The sequence below is a fragment of the Eurypyga helias genome, unplaced genomic scaffold, assembly GCF_000690775.1.
Source record: "Eurypyga helias isolate BGI_N326 unplaced genomic scaffold, ASM69077v1 scaffold29004, whole genome shotgun sequence".
Taxonomy (NCBI): domain Eukaryota; kingdom Metazoa; phylum Chordata; class Aves; order Eurypygiformes; family Eurypygidae; genus Eurypyga; species Eurypyga helias.
Genome location: NW_010244794.1, coordinates 2,159 through 15,936, shown reverse-complemented (window position 1 = coordinate 15,936; position 13,778 = coordinate 2,159). Strand labels below are relative to the sequence as shown.

The 13,778-nt window shown below is 40.3% G+C and overlaps 1 protein-coding gene across 1 annotated transcript; it reads left to right on the top strand.

The window, feature by feature from the left end:
* Positions 1–344: 344 nt before the first annotated feature.
* Positions 345–13,556, top strand: STKLD1 (serine/threonine kinase-like domain containing 1; the record flags this gene model as incomplete). The annotated part of the gene is made up of 18 exons (XM_010149878.1): positions 345–440; positions 909–953; positions 2,267–2,341; positions 2,967–3,071; positions 3,273–3,343; positions 3,992–4,107; positions 4,580–4,692; positions 4,790–4,950; positions 5,412–5,542; positions 6,213–6,296; positions 7,522–7,638; positions 8,189–8,323; positions 9,246–9,374; positions 10,455–10,583; positions 11,475–11,603; positions 12,082–12,219; positions 12,519–12,598; positions 13,509–13,556. Coding segments are annotated over 18 exons (1,902 nt in total), but the record flags the coding sequence as incomplete, so codon positions are not given.
* Positions 13,557–13,778: the final 222 nt, after the last annotated feature.

The window sequence follows — 13,778 nt, the reverse complement described above, 5'->3', positions numbered from 1 at the left end:
GGGTGTGGAGCTCTGGGGGGGTACAGGTAGTTCCTAGGAGAGGGGTGTAGTGCTGTGGAGAGTGTGAGCTGTTCTGAGGAGGGGGCCTACACCATCCTAGGGAGTGGAGCACTGAGGTGTGGATGGCCCTGGAGAGGGGGGGTGTTGTGTTCAGCTGGAGGGAAGGGTGAAAAGGAGGCCTGTGTGCCACTTAAGAGTTGGGGTGCGTGTGGTCCTGCTGTGGCAAACTGGAGGTGTACTGTGTGGAGGGTGTTTGGGAAAGTGGTTTGAAGGGGTTTTCTGCCTTGGCTGGGTCACCAGTTGGAGCTGAGTAAGTGCATTAGGGTCTCTCCTCTGCCTTGTAGGTGCTGGAGCAGCTGCAGCCCGGGGTGCTGGGCACTATGCTGGTGGCTGAACTGAAAACAGAAAAGCACGAGGAGAAGAAATATATAATAAAGCAGGTGAGAAGGTGGTTGCTAGGAAAACAAGAGTCTATTGGTGTGTTTGTCATCTCCATGGGCCTTTCTGATAGTAACAGACACAAACATGTTACGTAGCTTGGCCACTGGTTAAGAACAGGCTTACATCTTGCTGTACTGCTATTTTGGAAGTCAGAAGATTCGGATTGCTTAACTAGAATATTAAAGTTACAAATGAGAAAAGGGGAGCAGCCCTATTTAGGTCCATGCAGTGTGTTTTCACCTCAGCTTGCCACTACTTTGACAGTGCAGGAGAAAGACTGTTGCAGAGTTGTTTAAAGCTCTGGTTTTGGCTATCTCCCAATAATAAGACTTCTGCAAACATTAGAGATTGAAAATTTGTGCCAATTTTTACACAATTGGCAGTTCCAGTCATCCTGGAAAGATTGTTCTGGCTTAAAGTTTCGCTATCTCTATATTAATCTCATCCTTGTCTTTTGTTTGGTGCAGATTGAATGCATTGAGGAAAAGCAAGCAAATGAGGCCTTGAAGGAGGTATCAGTACAGTTTTATTTTGCTTTTTTGTAAGTGAAGTAATAGTCTTGACAGAACAAAGTCTTTTATCTTTTTAATCTTTACTAGGATTAACAAAGTAAGTAGCTGAGATGTAAATCAGGTAGGACTATCTGAGAGGTGTTCTCCTTGTCCTCTGCTCGAGCTCAGGCCAGGATTTGGTATTAATTGTTCTTACATTTGAGTATGTAGGCTCAAATGGACAGCAGTTCTCAGGGGATAGTCCTTTTTCAGAGCTTGTATTTGGTTTGTGCTGAAGACAAAGAGCAAAGCTCACCGTTTTTGTCTTTAAGCTGAAGGAGATTCTTGCTCTGTTTATAGCTTATTATTAATTACTCAATTTCTAGTTAACGTATTTCATTGTATGTTTATTTATCACAGTTGGATTTTTTTAATGTGAATGATTTGACTGTTTTTCTTCCATTGTACGTACTTTTGTGTGCAAACTTGTCTCAATTCCTGGTGTAAGAAGCAGCATCAGAAATACTATTAAAATACCAAAATTTGTTTCATCAAAACACGTGAAGCAGCACACGATGTATAGTTTCAGTGTCCCATGTGCATGACATCTGCAGGTGTAAATGAGTGAGAACACATCTGTACAGATGCATCATCCTACTGGAGAGGTGACCTCTTTATGTACTGAGTCAGGCCTTACTGATAAAGTTTGATCCAGTTTTTCTGCTGATGTATGTCTATTGAAATAAATGCAGTGGTGCCAGCTGGGAGCATGACTTTTCTTAGTTTTTCTGTTGTGTCTACACAGCCACAAACACAACTATAGGAGACCAAGTTGAATTCTTTTTACCTTTTACATCATCAGCAAATTTGCTGAAGTAATTGGTAATTGTTAGAGCTCTACACGGAAACCACCTTCAAGGAGATAAGCATCTCACTAGTGTCATACTTTCTGAGGTTCAGGCTTGCGTAGGGGTTACTGGAAATCAAGGCTACACTAGAAAAATCATCTTGACTTTCATGTTCTCAGGTGTGTTTTTAGGTTTGGATGTTAGGAATTAAAGAAGGGGGTGGTTTGTATAACCTCTCCCCAAGGATCCTTGAATCTCACAAGGCTGTTACAGCATTGCATTGAGTAGGGTCTTAGTGAGGGATTTTCTTTAACTTGACACTTGTACATCTGTATATGTAACCGAGCTTGCACACTGTAAAAATTTGATCAAACACCAGACATGAACAAGTCAGGAACTGGCTTGGGATATTATTTAAAGTCCTGTTAATGGTAATGACAATGTAGCTATAGAAACCTCTCTCTGTATTTTTTTTATTCAATGCAGGCAAGGGATTTGCTAAAACTTCATCATTCAAACATCTGTGTTTACAAGGAATTGTTTGTGACTTGGGATAACGAGGTGAGAAGGGACAAAGATTGGCTAAACTGGAACACATGGTTATGCTGTAAGCATGTGAGCATTTCTGCAGGTTTACATTTGGGGTCATTGGTGTGAGATGGTTAAAAAAAAGGTTTTGGTTTGAAACAAGTCTGCTTTTTTAACTCCTGAGTAAACATGCTGAAAAGCTGTGAAGATACATGGATTGGAGTCCATCCCATGGCAGTATTGCATGCTGACTCACCGATTCTGGTGTGAATCAGTGTGCAATACTGATTTTGATGCCAGCATGAAAACCCTTTTATAGGAGACTATAGGAAGCTGAAAGCCCTGACTTATTTTATTCAGGGTTCAGGCAAAATTTATGTTGAATTTATGGTTGTATATTTGACTTGAGTTGTCCCATATGGCTTCAGATAAGATGCTTGAGAATGTGTTTTTTTTAAAAAAAAAACCCAAACATGCTGGTTTTTTTCATAAACAAAAGTAAATATTGTCACCTCTGTGAGAGATAAATCATCTTAGAACACCCTGGTATTGAACATCACACCCACCAGCTGGTCCCAGTGCTTGGTTTTATCTTTCTTAGTGGTTATGTTATTACCTGCAAACAATTAGACCATTTTGGTGTAATGTTTTATTACAGATATCATCTCTGTTCCTTTGTCTGGTAATGCAGCACTCGGGCCAAGGAGATCTGTCATCTGTAATCAAGGAAAAAAGGCAGAAGTCAGAAAAAATAACAGACATGGTAAAAAGTACAGAAGAGATGTGGTTGAACTGACAGTCTCACTGCTTTTATACTTTTTCCTCTGTATTCCCTCTCTATCACATTAATCAAATCTTCAAAGCACAGTGTTTTGCTGAAGGGTGGTTTTGGAAGTTATTTTCCAAGAGATACTTGGAAGTTATTCTGTTAATATTACACTTTGATGTGTATTTCCCTCAACAGGTGATTGGGAAGTTCCTGGGACAGATGGTGGATGCTTTGTTTTATATACACAAACAAAATATTTTCCACAGGTGAGTAGAAATCTTGTCTCTTTGATAGGTCCTTGTGGTTTGCAGTGACTGTTGGTTCAGCACAGCTGCTCAGAGGCAGGAACTTTACTGTTCCTAAAGGGGGAGTAGAAGGTAGAAATTCTGGACTTTGTGTATGGATTAGTTTTTTGTGATTTCTGAAGTAAACTACATCTGAGCTTTGGCTAAAATTATCCATTTGAACTAGGTGTTCTCTCTGTTTTTTTTTTAAATGTGCTAAAATTCTAATATTAAAATTAATACTACAGTATTGACCATCTCTTGATGCTTACGTTTTGGTGGCTGTGGTGGGTAAGGTATGCTTTGTCTATCTGAAGTAAGAGACAACAGTTGTTGTGTTAAAGATGTTCTTCAGATAAATCTGTGTCACACAAACAATTTTAAATCATTTCACAGTAAAAATAATTGTATTTCAGTTGATTATCACTTGTATGTATAAAAAACCCCCAACCAACCAAACAACAAAAAACCCCAACAAAACCCAAGAACAAAAAAAAACCCCAAACCCCTCACTACCACCCCTCCTATCCTCCCTCCCAAACCTTCTGATGTGTGGAGACCCTGAGAACCTGTGGTTATACATCGTTAGGCTCTGACTTCACGGGCTGACAGAAAATATTTGTGTTGCAGAAATCTCAAGCCCTCAAACATACTTGTGACGGGTGAAGCATCCTTCATGCTTAGCGACTTCAGTACAGAAACGCTTATGACAGATGAGTTGAAATGGAAAATAAGAGTGGAAGAAAGTATATATTTTGTTTACATTTTTTACTTTATTTTTAAGTTTCATTTATGATGAGTTTTTTTTGTCCTCAGAGACAAATCAGCCAAAGAGGAAAAAATTATCTTCCCTCCCCCTTTCCCATATTATACTATTTTCCTTCTGAAGTATGAATAGGATATTTGTAGGCAGTTGCCTGCAGGCTTAATTATGTGCAATTTTAAACTATAGATATGTCCGAGTCTCAGAACTCTGCAAGAGATACAGTTGGAATCCTTTTTAGCTTGATACCTATGCAGTAATATCTTGGAAAATCGTTCATTGGTTACAGCGTTTCTTAGTCTTTTGTGGCAAATCACCAGTAAAACATGTATAATCTCTGCAGAACATTTCCAAATTATTCTTGGACATAAACCAATTGCCTGTAGTTTATGGATGTGTGAGCAAAAACCCTGTGTAGTACGTCAGCAACGTTCCTGTGATTCTTATTTTGACAGATAGCAAGTCTTGGATGGCTCCAGAAACGCTTGTGTTTTCTTTTACGGAGAAATCTGACATCTGGTCTCTAGGCTGTGTTCTACTTGACATGATGACCTGCTTTGTGCTGAGTGTACGTAATGTTCATTACAGATCTGAAATGTCATGGGCCCACCAGGGTGTCTGTAAAGGAGGGTGTGAACGATCTGCTGATACTATACTCTTAACAGGCAGGAGAGAGAACTTCGTTACTGCAGGATATTAGACAGGATACCAGCTGCCTTGAGGGAGCTCTGCCACTGATGCAGAACGGAGATAACAGCTCTTTGCCTTTATTTCCCATTTTGTTTAAGATGCTACAGATTCAGCCCAGCATGAGACCCACAGCAAAGTGAGTTCTGGATGCTTTCCCTTTATTATATTTTGCTCTACACCCCACCTACCTTCCCAAAGATGGGAATGTTAGCTACTGTTTGAGAGAGATTGAGTCAAGGTTGCTGATCTTACTGCCTCGGGAAGTTGAGTTAACACCAAGTCTGACTTTTTTAATCACTCAGAAGTGGGCATTCTGGTATGCGTAGGTGTCCTTTTTTGTAGAGTTATGTTATAAAATCATGTTATAAACAATTTTACAAGCCATTAACTTGAAGCCTAAGCTTGGCTTGCTCAATGTGAGCTTTCATTAGCTGATTTGAAGTAAATTGTGCAAGTTCTGTCAAAAATAATCCCGTCTTCCAAAAAGTACTATTAACTTTTTTATATCAAAATGGAACCAAGCCTGTATGATTCATTTTTTTTTGTAACTTATCAATTCTAACATTTTGGTATTACTTTTGTCTTTTGTAATTCTAGGGATCTGGCTGATGTTCCATTTATTAGGGAATGCCTGACTGTTGTGGGTGCCTCTGCAGTAAAACTGAAAAGGTCTTTGCCTCCCAAAATAATAGATGTGCTTCTTGAGGGAGGAATCGAAAGTATTCTAGGTAATAAGGAAAATAAGATTCATGGAGTGGTGATTTTTGTAGGAAATAAACCCATGTGTTTTCCAGTTAGCATATATTGTAACTGCAAATGCATTACTGGACACTCATTTCACTTGAAGTAAAATAGGATGCTGTTTGGAGAAATGAGGCTACAGAAAAGGCTGTAGTAATCCTAAGATCACCAGCCATACCTACTGCACAAGTTAAATGGGGTCAGAGGTAATTCCTAAGAAAATTGGGGAGCCCCACTTACTGTGTCTGCATTCTAACATCTTTGCTAGTTTGTCAACAAAGGATCTGATCTGTTATTTTCCTTCTCAGTAAGGAAGATGTTCTCTTAATCTGAAAAGGCTCTTGGAATAATGCATTTAAAAGCCCCTAGCCCTGCTCTGATTTAATATTCCAACAGGGCCCCAAAATACATAATGCCGAATACAAAGATTGTAAAGGTGAATCATAACACTTTGTACTATTTTCATGTCTTATACATTAGGGGAAAAGTTTTTCTCTCTTCAACAATCACAAATTACATTATTTTAATTTAAATGAATTTACATCTTGCACAGAATTGAGAAAACTTGAGTGTTTTTTTATAAGTGTCTGCTGGTTTTGGCTGGATAGTTTTTTTTTTTGTATCAAATAGCTAGAAGAATTTTCTTGTTTTATGTAGAATTCATGCAGGCTTTCTGGGATGTAGGAGAAGCACAGTCTAAAGCCATTCATCTCCTTGCCAGCTTTGTAAGAGACAAGAGTGGTAAGGCACTATTTTATTACTTTATTTATTCTCCTTTTTCCTTGCATTTTGAGATAATAGGAAAAGAAAATAGTAAAAAAAATTCTCATGACAATAAATGAAAATGAAATTGTTCTCTTATTTCTCATTTTTTGGAAGGTACTGGAATAGGCCACTAGTTGATGTGATTGTGTTGGTACTTGTTTTGTAAATGCCCTTGTCAAACAGCAGAGGCTTTTTACCGGAATAAGCACAAAGGGCACTGGAAAAAACCTTAGTGATGGTTTAATTGGCAAACTGACATTTTTAAGAAGGTAGTTCATATCAGTGTTGGGGCAAAGTGGGGGTAATTCCTAGGGCTGAGAGACTGAGAGCAAAAGGAAGCTACCTGGTGTGAGTGAAGACTGAATGATTTCCCCAGCATCTGCACATTTTTTCAAGTATTTTCAAAGCAGCATGTTAACTCGGTTATAAAATGTGCTGCCATTTGGTAGTGGGGGTGTTTTGATGCTGCCGTTGGCCTATAATGTTACAACACAGGGCTGTTCATACCTGTCATCAGTAAGGAAAAAGAGTAATTTGGTTTTTCCTTGGCATTACGTGTATCTTCAGCTCTGTTCCTGAAGAAATCTTTACTCAGTAATACAGCAAGCTTTGGTTATAAATAACAAATGAATGGATCTTCATGATTTCTCATACAATCCTGTTGACAGCAGCTTAAGACTGACTTGTGTGGCACTTCTGCACCGAGGCTCACAGTGACCGATGCTCACAGTGTTGAAGGTGCTCAAAAACCATCCAGTGTTTCCTCAGTGTTTTATCACATCTGTAGATACACTGAACAGCTCTTACCTTCCTTAGTTCTTCCTAGAACTAGGAGACCTGGGGAAACACTTTCCTCCACAGGTTCTTCAAAGCATGGTTTGGGCTCTATGCATGATGTTCTACCCCACTGCTTGCCTCGTGACCAGTGAGCAATGCCAACGTGACTTAGTGAGGAGCGAGCTGAGTACGCTTAGCTTGCATAGCCGTGCAGCTGTTTAATAACAGACATTTCCCATAGAGACTGCAAAATTCACTTTGTTTCACCTACATTTTGGTTTTGATTCAGGAAGGTTGTTCTGCCATATCACATTGTCCATAGGGGCTCAAATGGACTTGAAACCCGAACTCTTGTGTTTTGGAGTGTAGATACCTCTGAGCTGTGTAACCAAATCTTGTCTTAAATAGTTTCTTCTCCCCACAGCCTTGCCCTATCTGCCAGCGTTCACAGAATTGATCACTTTTGCCATGAAGACTCACGTAGATTCCCTCAAGTTACAAGTGGATGGTTGCAGTTTGTTGCTTGACATTCTTAGTCAAGGTACACTTAGGAGGCTTCCAACTTAGCTGGGTGGTAGCCAATCTCTTGTCAAGTTAGATGTATCAGAAAAGGTTTGAAATGGGTTCAGTAATGATTTTAGGGGATACATTTGAAGCTATAGAGGAATTTGTTTAATAAGATTTAATAAGTGTCTGGATTCTCATGGACTGTCTTCAGGACAGGCTTACATGAATTCTGTGTACAGGCTACTGCTCTTAGGCTACCAAGTTTGTTTTCATGGTATGTAGTGTGTTACTAGAGTGTACAAATTAGACTCTGGGATTTGAATTTCAAACCATAAAAGTATAGAATACTTTTTAGTCTCTTGCGTGGTCCCTGCTGTTACGTTCTTGGCACTTTACCCCAATAACACCTGATACAAACCTGAAAATAGTAAGAATTGTATTTCAGGAAAAGAAAACATGAAGTAACTTTTGGATGTGTTTATGTGAAGAAATGCTGGTAATTGAATGTTTTGCTTAGCAGGGGATTCAGACTTCAGTCAAAGCCACTGAAATCTTTGTTCTGTTCAAATGTTTACTCTCGACAGCTCTAGAACAGGATGTGGTGGTGTCCCTGGATGAGCATGCGGCCAGTTGTCTGTTAGAGACAGTGAGAAAGCACTCAGAAAATGAAGAGTTACTTTCCTTGGTTTGCACGTTACTGATGATGGCCTCAGCTGATGGTGGGTCTCCTTGCTCATCTGTGGAGAATACTCCTACTTTTCTAATCTAATCCTTGCTCATCTGTGGAGAATACTCCTACTTTTCTAATCTAATCCAAGATGTAATGCAGAACTCATGACTTCTCCGAGACACGGATGTCTGTAGGCATTAGTTTAATAATGGTAATACTTGTATGATGACACTCCTGAAAGTGTAAGATACACCACTGAGGCTTCAGGTGCTTACAGATCTGTGTGGATTAGAGTGGTCCTGTATTTGATTTTGGTTTGGAAATGAGTATAATCTGTGCAAATAATAGTGCTTAGGAAAATGAGGGCATGAAACCTGGATTCTATTTTTGGCTGTGCCATGGTGAATTGAAACTCTTCTATCTAATTTCTCTACTCTGGCTTTCCTCCTGAGATTGTAATTGATAAATATTTATAGTACTTGTTTTCAGTGTCAGCTCAACAGTCATCAGAAGGCTATTTTTTATAAATGGTTACAGGAGGATTTAGCAACAAGGAAATGATCTTTTAAAAAAAAGTGTCCAGGTATAAATAAATTTAACATCTAAGACCAAACTATCTTCTACATTGTTTCCTAACTCTGAAGCTGAGGTAGGTTGAATTGCTAAATGGGAGGCGTTTGAAAAATAGTCATTTATACCCTCTCAGTTCCTTTTCTGCTCTGAAAATTTCAGAGCTGTGGGGAAAAAGGATGGCCAGACATCCGTTTGAAAGGATCACTTGTGCTAAACACTGTGCTTAAGTGCATCTTGTTAAAGAATTCAGTCCATTTTCTTGCTTTCTTTTGTCCCGCTGATGGGATCATGTTATCCCTGTTTAAGTATGGTTAGTAGTGCTGTCTGTGCCGAGGACAGCGAGTGGGACAAAAATACCACATTCTTCTATAGCATTTCTTTTTTTCTGTGCTTTTCAGAAGTTGCTGCAGAAAATCTAAGGAAAGTTGGAGTAATTCCAGACCTCCTGTCAATTTTAAGACACTTTCTTCACAATGAAAAGATCTGCCTCTCTTGCTGTGGCGTTCTCTGGAGCGTGGCTGGGAGTGGTGAGTAGAACACAGCCAGTATTGTGCCTAGGCTCATGGGACTGAAAGGCAGCAGGTATTGTGCCTAATTGCCTTCAGACATTCCTGTTGCTGGGACTGTATTTCTTGCTTTTCTCCTGTTTGGAGAGCATTACTAGAATAAGTGATCCACAGTTAATGACAGAGGGCGAAAAACTAATGCAGACTTTTTAGCAACCCTTTTTGTGATAGGGTGTGGATCTTTACTGTTCAGGCCAAGGTGTGGCCTATGAACAGACTGCCAGAAAGGACAGGGTTACACACAGCTACTGGCTTGTCAGTCATGCAGTGTTGCTCTGCTATTAGCAGAGGGAGTGCAGTGCAAACAGCATATTAGATTAGGTATCAGAATAGCATTTGGAATTAATAGCATCTTACTTCTTTGCATCACACTTGCCAGCACTGGGCTGAATATTGAGTTGGAGATCTCCTACAGACTTGCTTTTCTGAAATGTGATTGGCAAGGTGGCAAGTGTACTCCCATTGCCTTGGAACTAAACTCTCATCATCTGACAGTGAGAGCCATGGGTGGTTGCTTGCGCTAACCCCTTCTTACGAGACCACGCTGGAAGTTTCGATGGGATTTGTTTCTGTGACTTGTTCTTGTATTAGTGTGTGGTGTTTTGGTCATCAAGGAAGGCTGAAAGCACAGAATGTGCACAATTGCACTTGAGGTGTTTTATTCCTTCTGTGCAACAAACCACCCATTTGATCTGTGAGCGGCTAAATGTCTGTTCTGGAGACCGTATTTTCTCCAAAAGGTGGTTATTTTTGGAGGTTTCATGCTGTGATCCCCATGTATAATTTAAATGGCAAAGAAAACTAGTTCCTGCAGAAGTTCAGCTTTCTGCAGTAAATGCTACTATTACTCCTGTAAAATTTGATAGGTTTGTACACTTGAAGCTCGTTCGCTCTGCTGTTGTCCATACTAAAATAACATTGCATTACTGCAATGCCATCCCCCTTAGTGTTTTGCTGATATAATTTGACATACAATATGCTTATGATATTGCTACTTGATTAAATCACTTGATTAATCTCCTTTTTGTTATGGTAATTCAGAGAATAATGTAGACCAAGCATTGCTGAAAAGTGCTGTCCCCGTTACCTCTGCGGTCCTTCAAGAGCACCTCCAGAATGGCACGGTTACAGAGTTGGCTTGCTCAGCCCTGTGGGCATTGTCACTCCAAGGTGTGTTTTCCCAGCCATCTTGTCCCTTGTGCATGGAAAAGGCCAGAATGCCAAACATGTCTGTCGGTGGTGATTCCTGAAACACAGGCTGCTTGGCCTTAGCCGGCTCTGCAGATGGCAGCAGAGTTAGAAACTTGCATCCTCTCTTAACCAGCCTTCCTTTGTAACTCTCCCTAACTAAATTATTTTTGATGACTTCTAGCAATTACATAACTAGATACTGCTGATGGTTGCTGTGATGCTGAGCAGCTACAACCCATGTTGTATGGAGCGTTTGCTCTGGCTTCTTTTAAGACCAAGAATCCCATTTGAGTTATTCATTTACACACAGCGTTGGTGTTGTGCAGCATAAGGTGGGAGGTTGGGTTTTGTTATTTGCTTTGGAAATTGGGAACAATATTTCATATTTAAAACCCTCACGTATCTCATTGTCATGTGCACTAAGGAACACATCCTTGCAGCACTACTGTCTTTCTTCCTCATACAGGAATATTGCCGTATGTTTACCTGCTGCCCTGTGCTTATGCCTTCGTTCCACTAGGAAGAGCTGAGTAAGCTCTTCCCTCAGCCATCTCTCTTCTAGTACCCACCAGACGACTAGGCTGAGTGCTGAGGACTCTCCATTCCCTTTGCCTTGGAGAATGAAAGGGAATCTTGCCGTAGAAGATATATCAGAAATTTCTCTTAGACCCCTGGATCAACTAATGATAAGGCTTTATTGAGCCTTTTTTACTGCAACACAGGTTTTCACACGCTTTCTTTGTAACTTTTATTGCATAATTAAAAAGTGATTTCAGAAACCAGAGGCAGAAGTTGAAATGCTGATGAGTGTTTTAAAGGCTTCTGAGTATACTGACGTTTTGGAGGGTTTGTATGTATTTTTCTTTAAAGGTTGCTTGACTGAAAATGAGTATGAGCCCACGGCAGCGCTTCTGCTTGACGCGCTCAGGATGAACCCAGAAAGACCAGTGCTGGTGAAGAACACCTGCCTAGCCTTAGCAAGCCTTCTGAGGCTCTCCGGTAACATTCAGCAATTCTTTCTAATGGCCAGTCAGCTCAGAAGTGCATGTTTCTGTGTAGTTCAGGGGTTCGTAGTGGGGTTAGGATTGACATTTGCTCTCCTGAGTTAATCTTTCCTTGCAGGACTAGACCCTGCATGTGTGTATGAGAAGGCTCGGATCAGCAGAGTCTGATCCATCAGGAGAGTACTTTGTTTATTTTACTGTGAAGTTTTCAGCTGTGTAAAAGGGTAGAGAGCTCAACCAGTGTGAAAACAATGTAAAATACCACTTCTGCCATAATAAATCAGCTGCATATATGGTCTTCTACTTCTTGCCCAAATACACTTCAGAATAGCATATTTCAGGAGTGAAAATAATGGGCATGACTTCTGGGGAAAAAACCACTACACGTGTGCTAGGTGGAGCAGGGGGTTGGAAAGCAGAGAATGCCGTCTGCCAGCTACCGGTCAGCCCAGCAGTGTTCATCTCCCTTGCAGAAATCACAGCTTTGGCATTTGTAACGGATTCTGAAGGCAGTGGAATAAACCTGATCAAAGATGCCTACCGCCTTCACCGCCATGATCCAGAAGTGGTGGAAAGTATCTGCGTGCTGATTAACGAGATGGTTCAGTATGGTGAGGTGGTGTTTGTCAAGTCTCTTCCTCTTCCCGAACCCCAAAAGATAGTAAAGGAAACCATAACCATAGCTGCTCAGGGATGTGTTAGTTGCTCCCGGGAAAGACTTGCTGTGTGTCTCTGAAAGGAGGATGAATTGGAACCAAGAGTTCATCCCACTTGTTCTTGAATGACTATAAAAGTTGTAACTTCATCTTATTCTGCCTTCTGTCCCCTCCCTGCTGTCCTTCAGCTCCTGCAGAAATCACTGGCACTTGTAAGAGTACCCCATAAATCACGCTCTCCGCTTGCATTACAGGTGATGCGGTGCTGGGTGTGCTGTCCCAGAAGATGGAAGAGCTGCTGTCTGAAACAAAAAGCCGCTTTCCATCTGGCGTGGTATGTAAAAGTCACCGTGATGGTAAAGAGTTGGATGCTTCGTGTATTATTTCTGGCTATGGATTTTATCATATAGCTGGAATTACATAGTGGAGAAACTTAACAGAATTATGTGTGTATGGGGTAAAGAGTGAGTTTGTAAGAATATTTAACTGCCAGACACAAGTAGTTGAAAGTTTTGTTATCTTTATGCTGTAGTTTTTTAAAACTATGTTCTGGTCTCTTGCAACATTGCATTAATTTACGTTCCTCATATTAAAACATGCTCAAGTTTACAGGAATACAGCATATTACATACAGTAATTTTTGCTTTGTAAGTGTTAAACTATTATTTCCTTTGCAATGGCTTGCTCTCAAGGCACAGTAATTAGAAGTTTGTTCATTAAGCCAGTAAAACTGGTTAGTCTTGTAACTCTGCTCTTCAGTTACGCATTTAGCCTGCTTACATAAGGTGTCTCAAAGACAGTTACACGCAGGCTTGTTCTACACAGTCTCCTGCAGGCGCTGCCTGCACCGTTTTAATCAACACTGCGGCTCCCGGGTAGCGCAGAAAACAGGAATCACAAAGGCGAAGCAAGCTCCCTCTTGTGTTGTACGTGTAGTTCATTGTTCCCCCGTGACAGACAAGACCAGCACACTCTCCTCCTGGCAATACAGCTGCTGCATCTCTGAAACCCGTTCCTCCTTACCTTCCAGCATCCATTCGGATTATTTAAATCACAGCATTAGTATTCAGTCTGGTAATCACAGCTTCATTGGATTCTGCAGAATCAGACCCCACATACGTTTAAAACATCACTCACCTAAAAGGCCTTATGTTAGAAACAAGGTTTTTATTAATAAAGAAATGTAAAAATAAGTGAAGCAACAAGGTAATCTTGTATTTGCCAACTCCCACATTTCTCTCCAGGAGATAATGACCCGTGTGGACGCAACGCTTTTGAGACTGCAGAAGTAAATGAACAACATTAGTGTAAGAACAAGACTTGTACACTTCTGGTTGAGACAGAAAAGCCTGGATCCTTCAGAAATATTTTAAAAGATTTTTTTTCTCATCAGAAAGACTAATATTGGGTCATTAATAATAATATAACCAGTTATATATTCTGCTAATTTAAGTACCACAACTGTGAGACTAACAGCAATAATTAAGAATTCACCTTACTTTGTAGACTTTCAG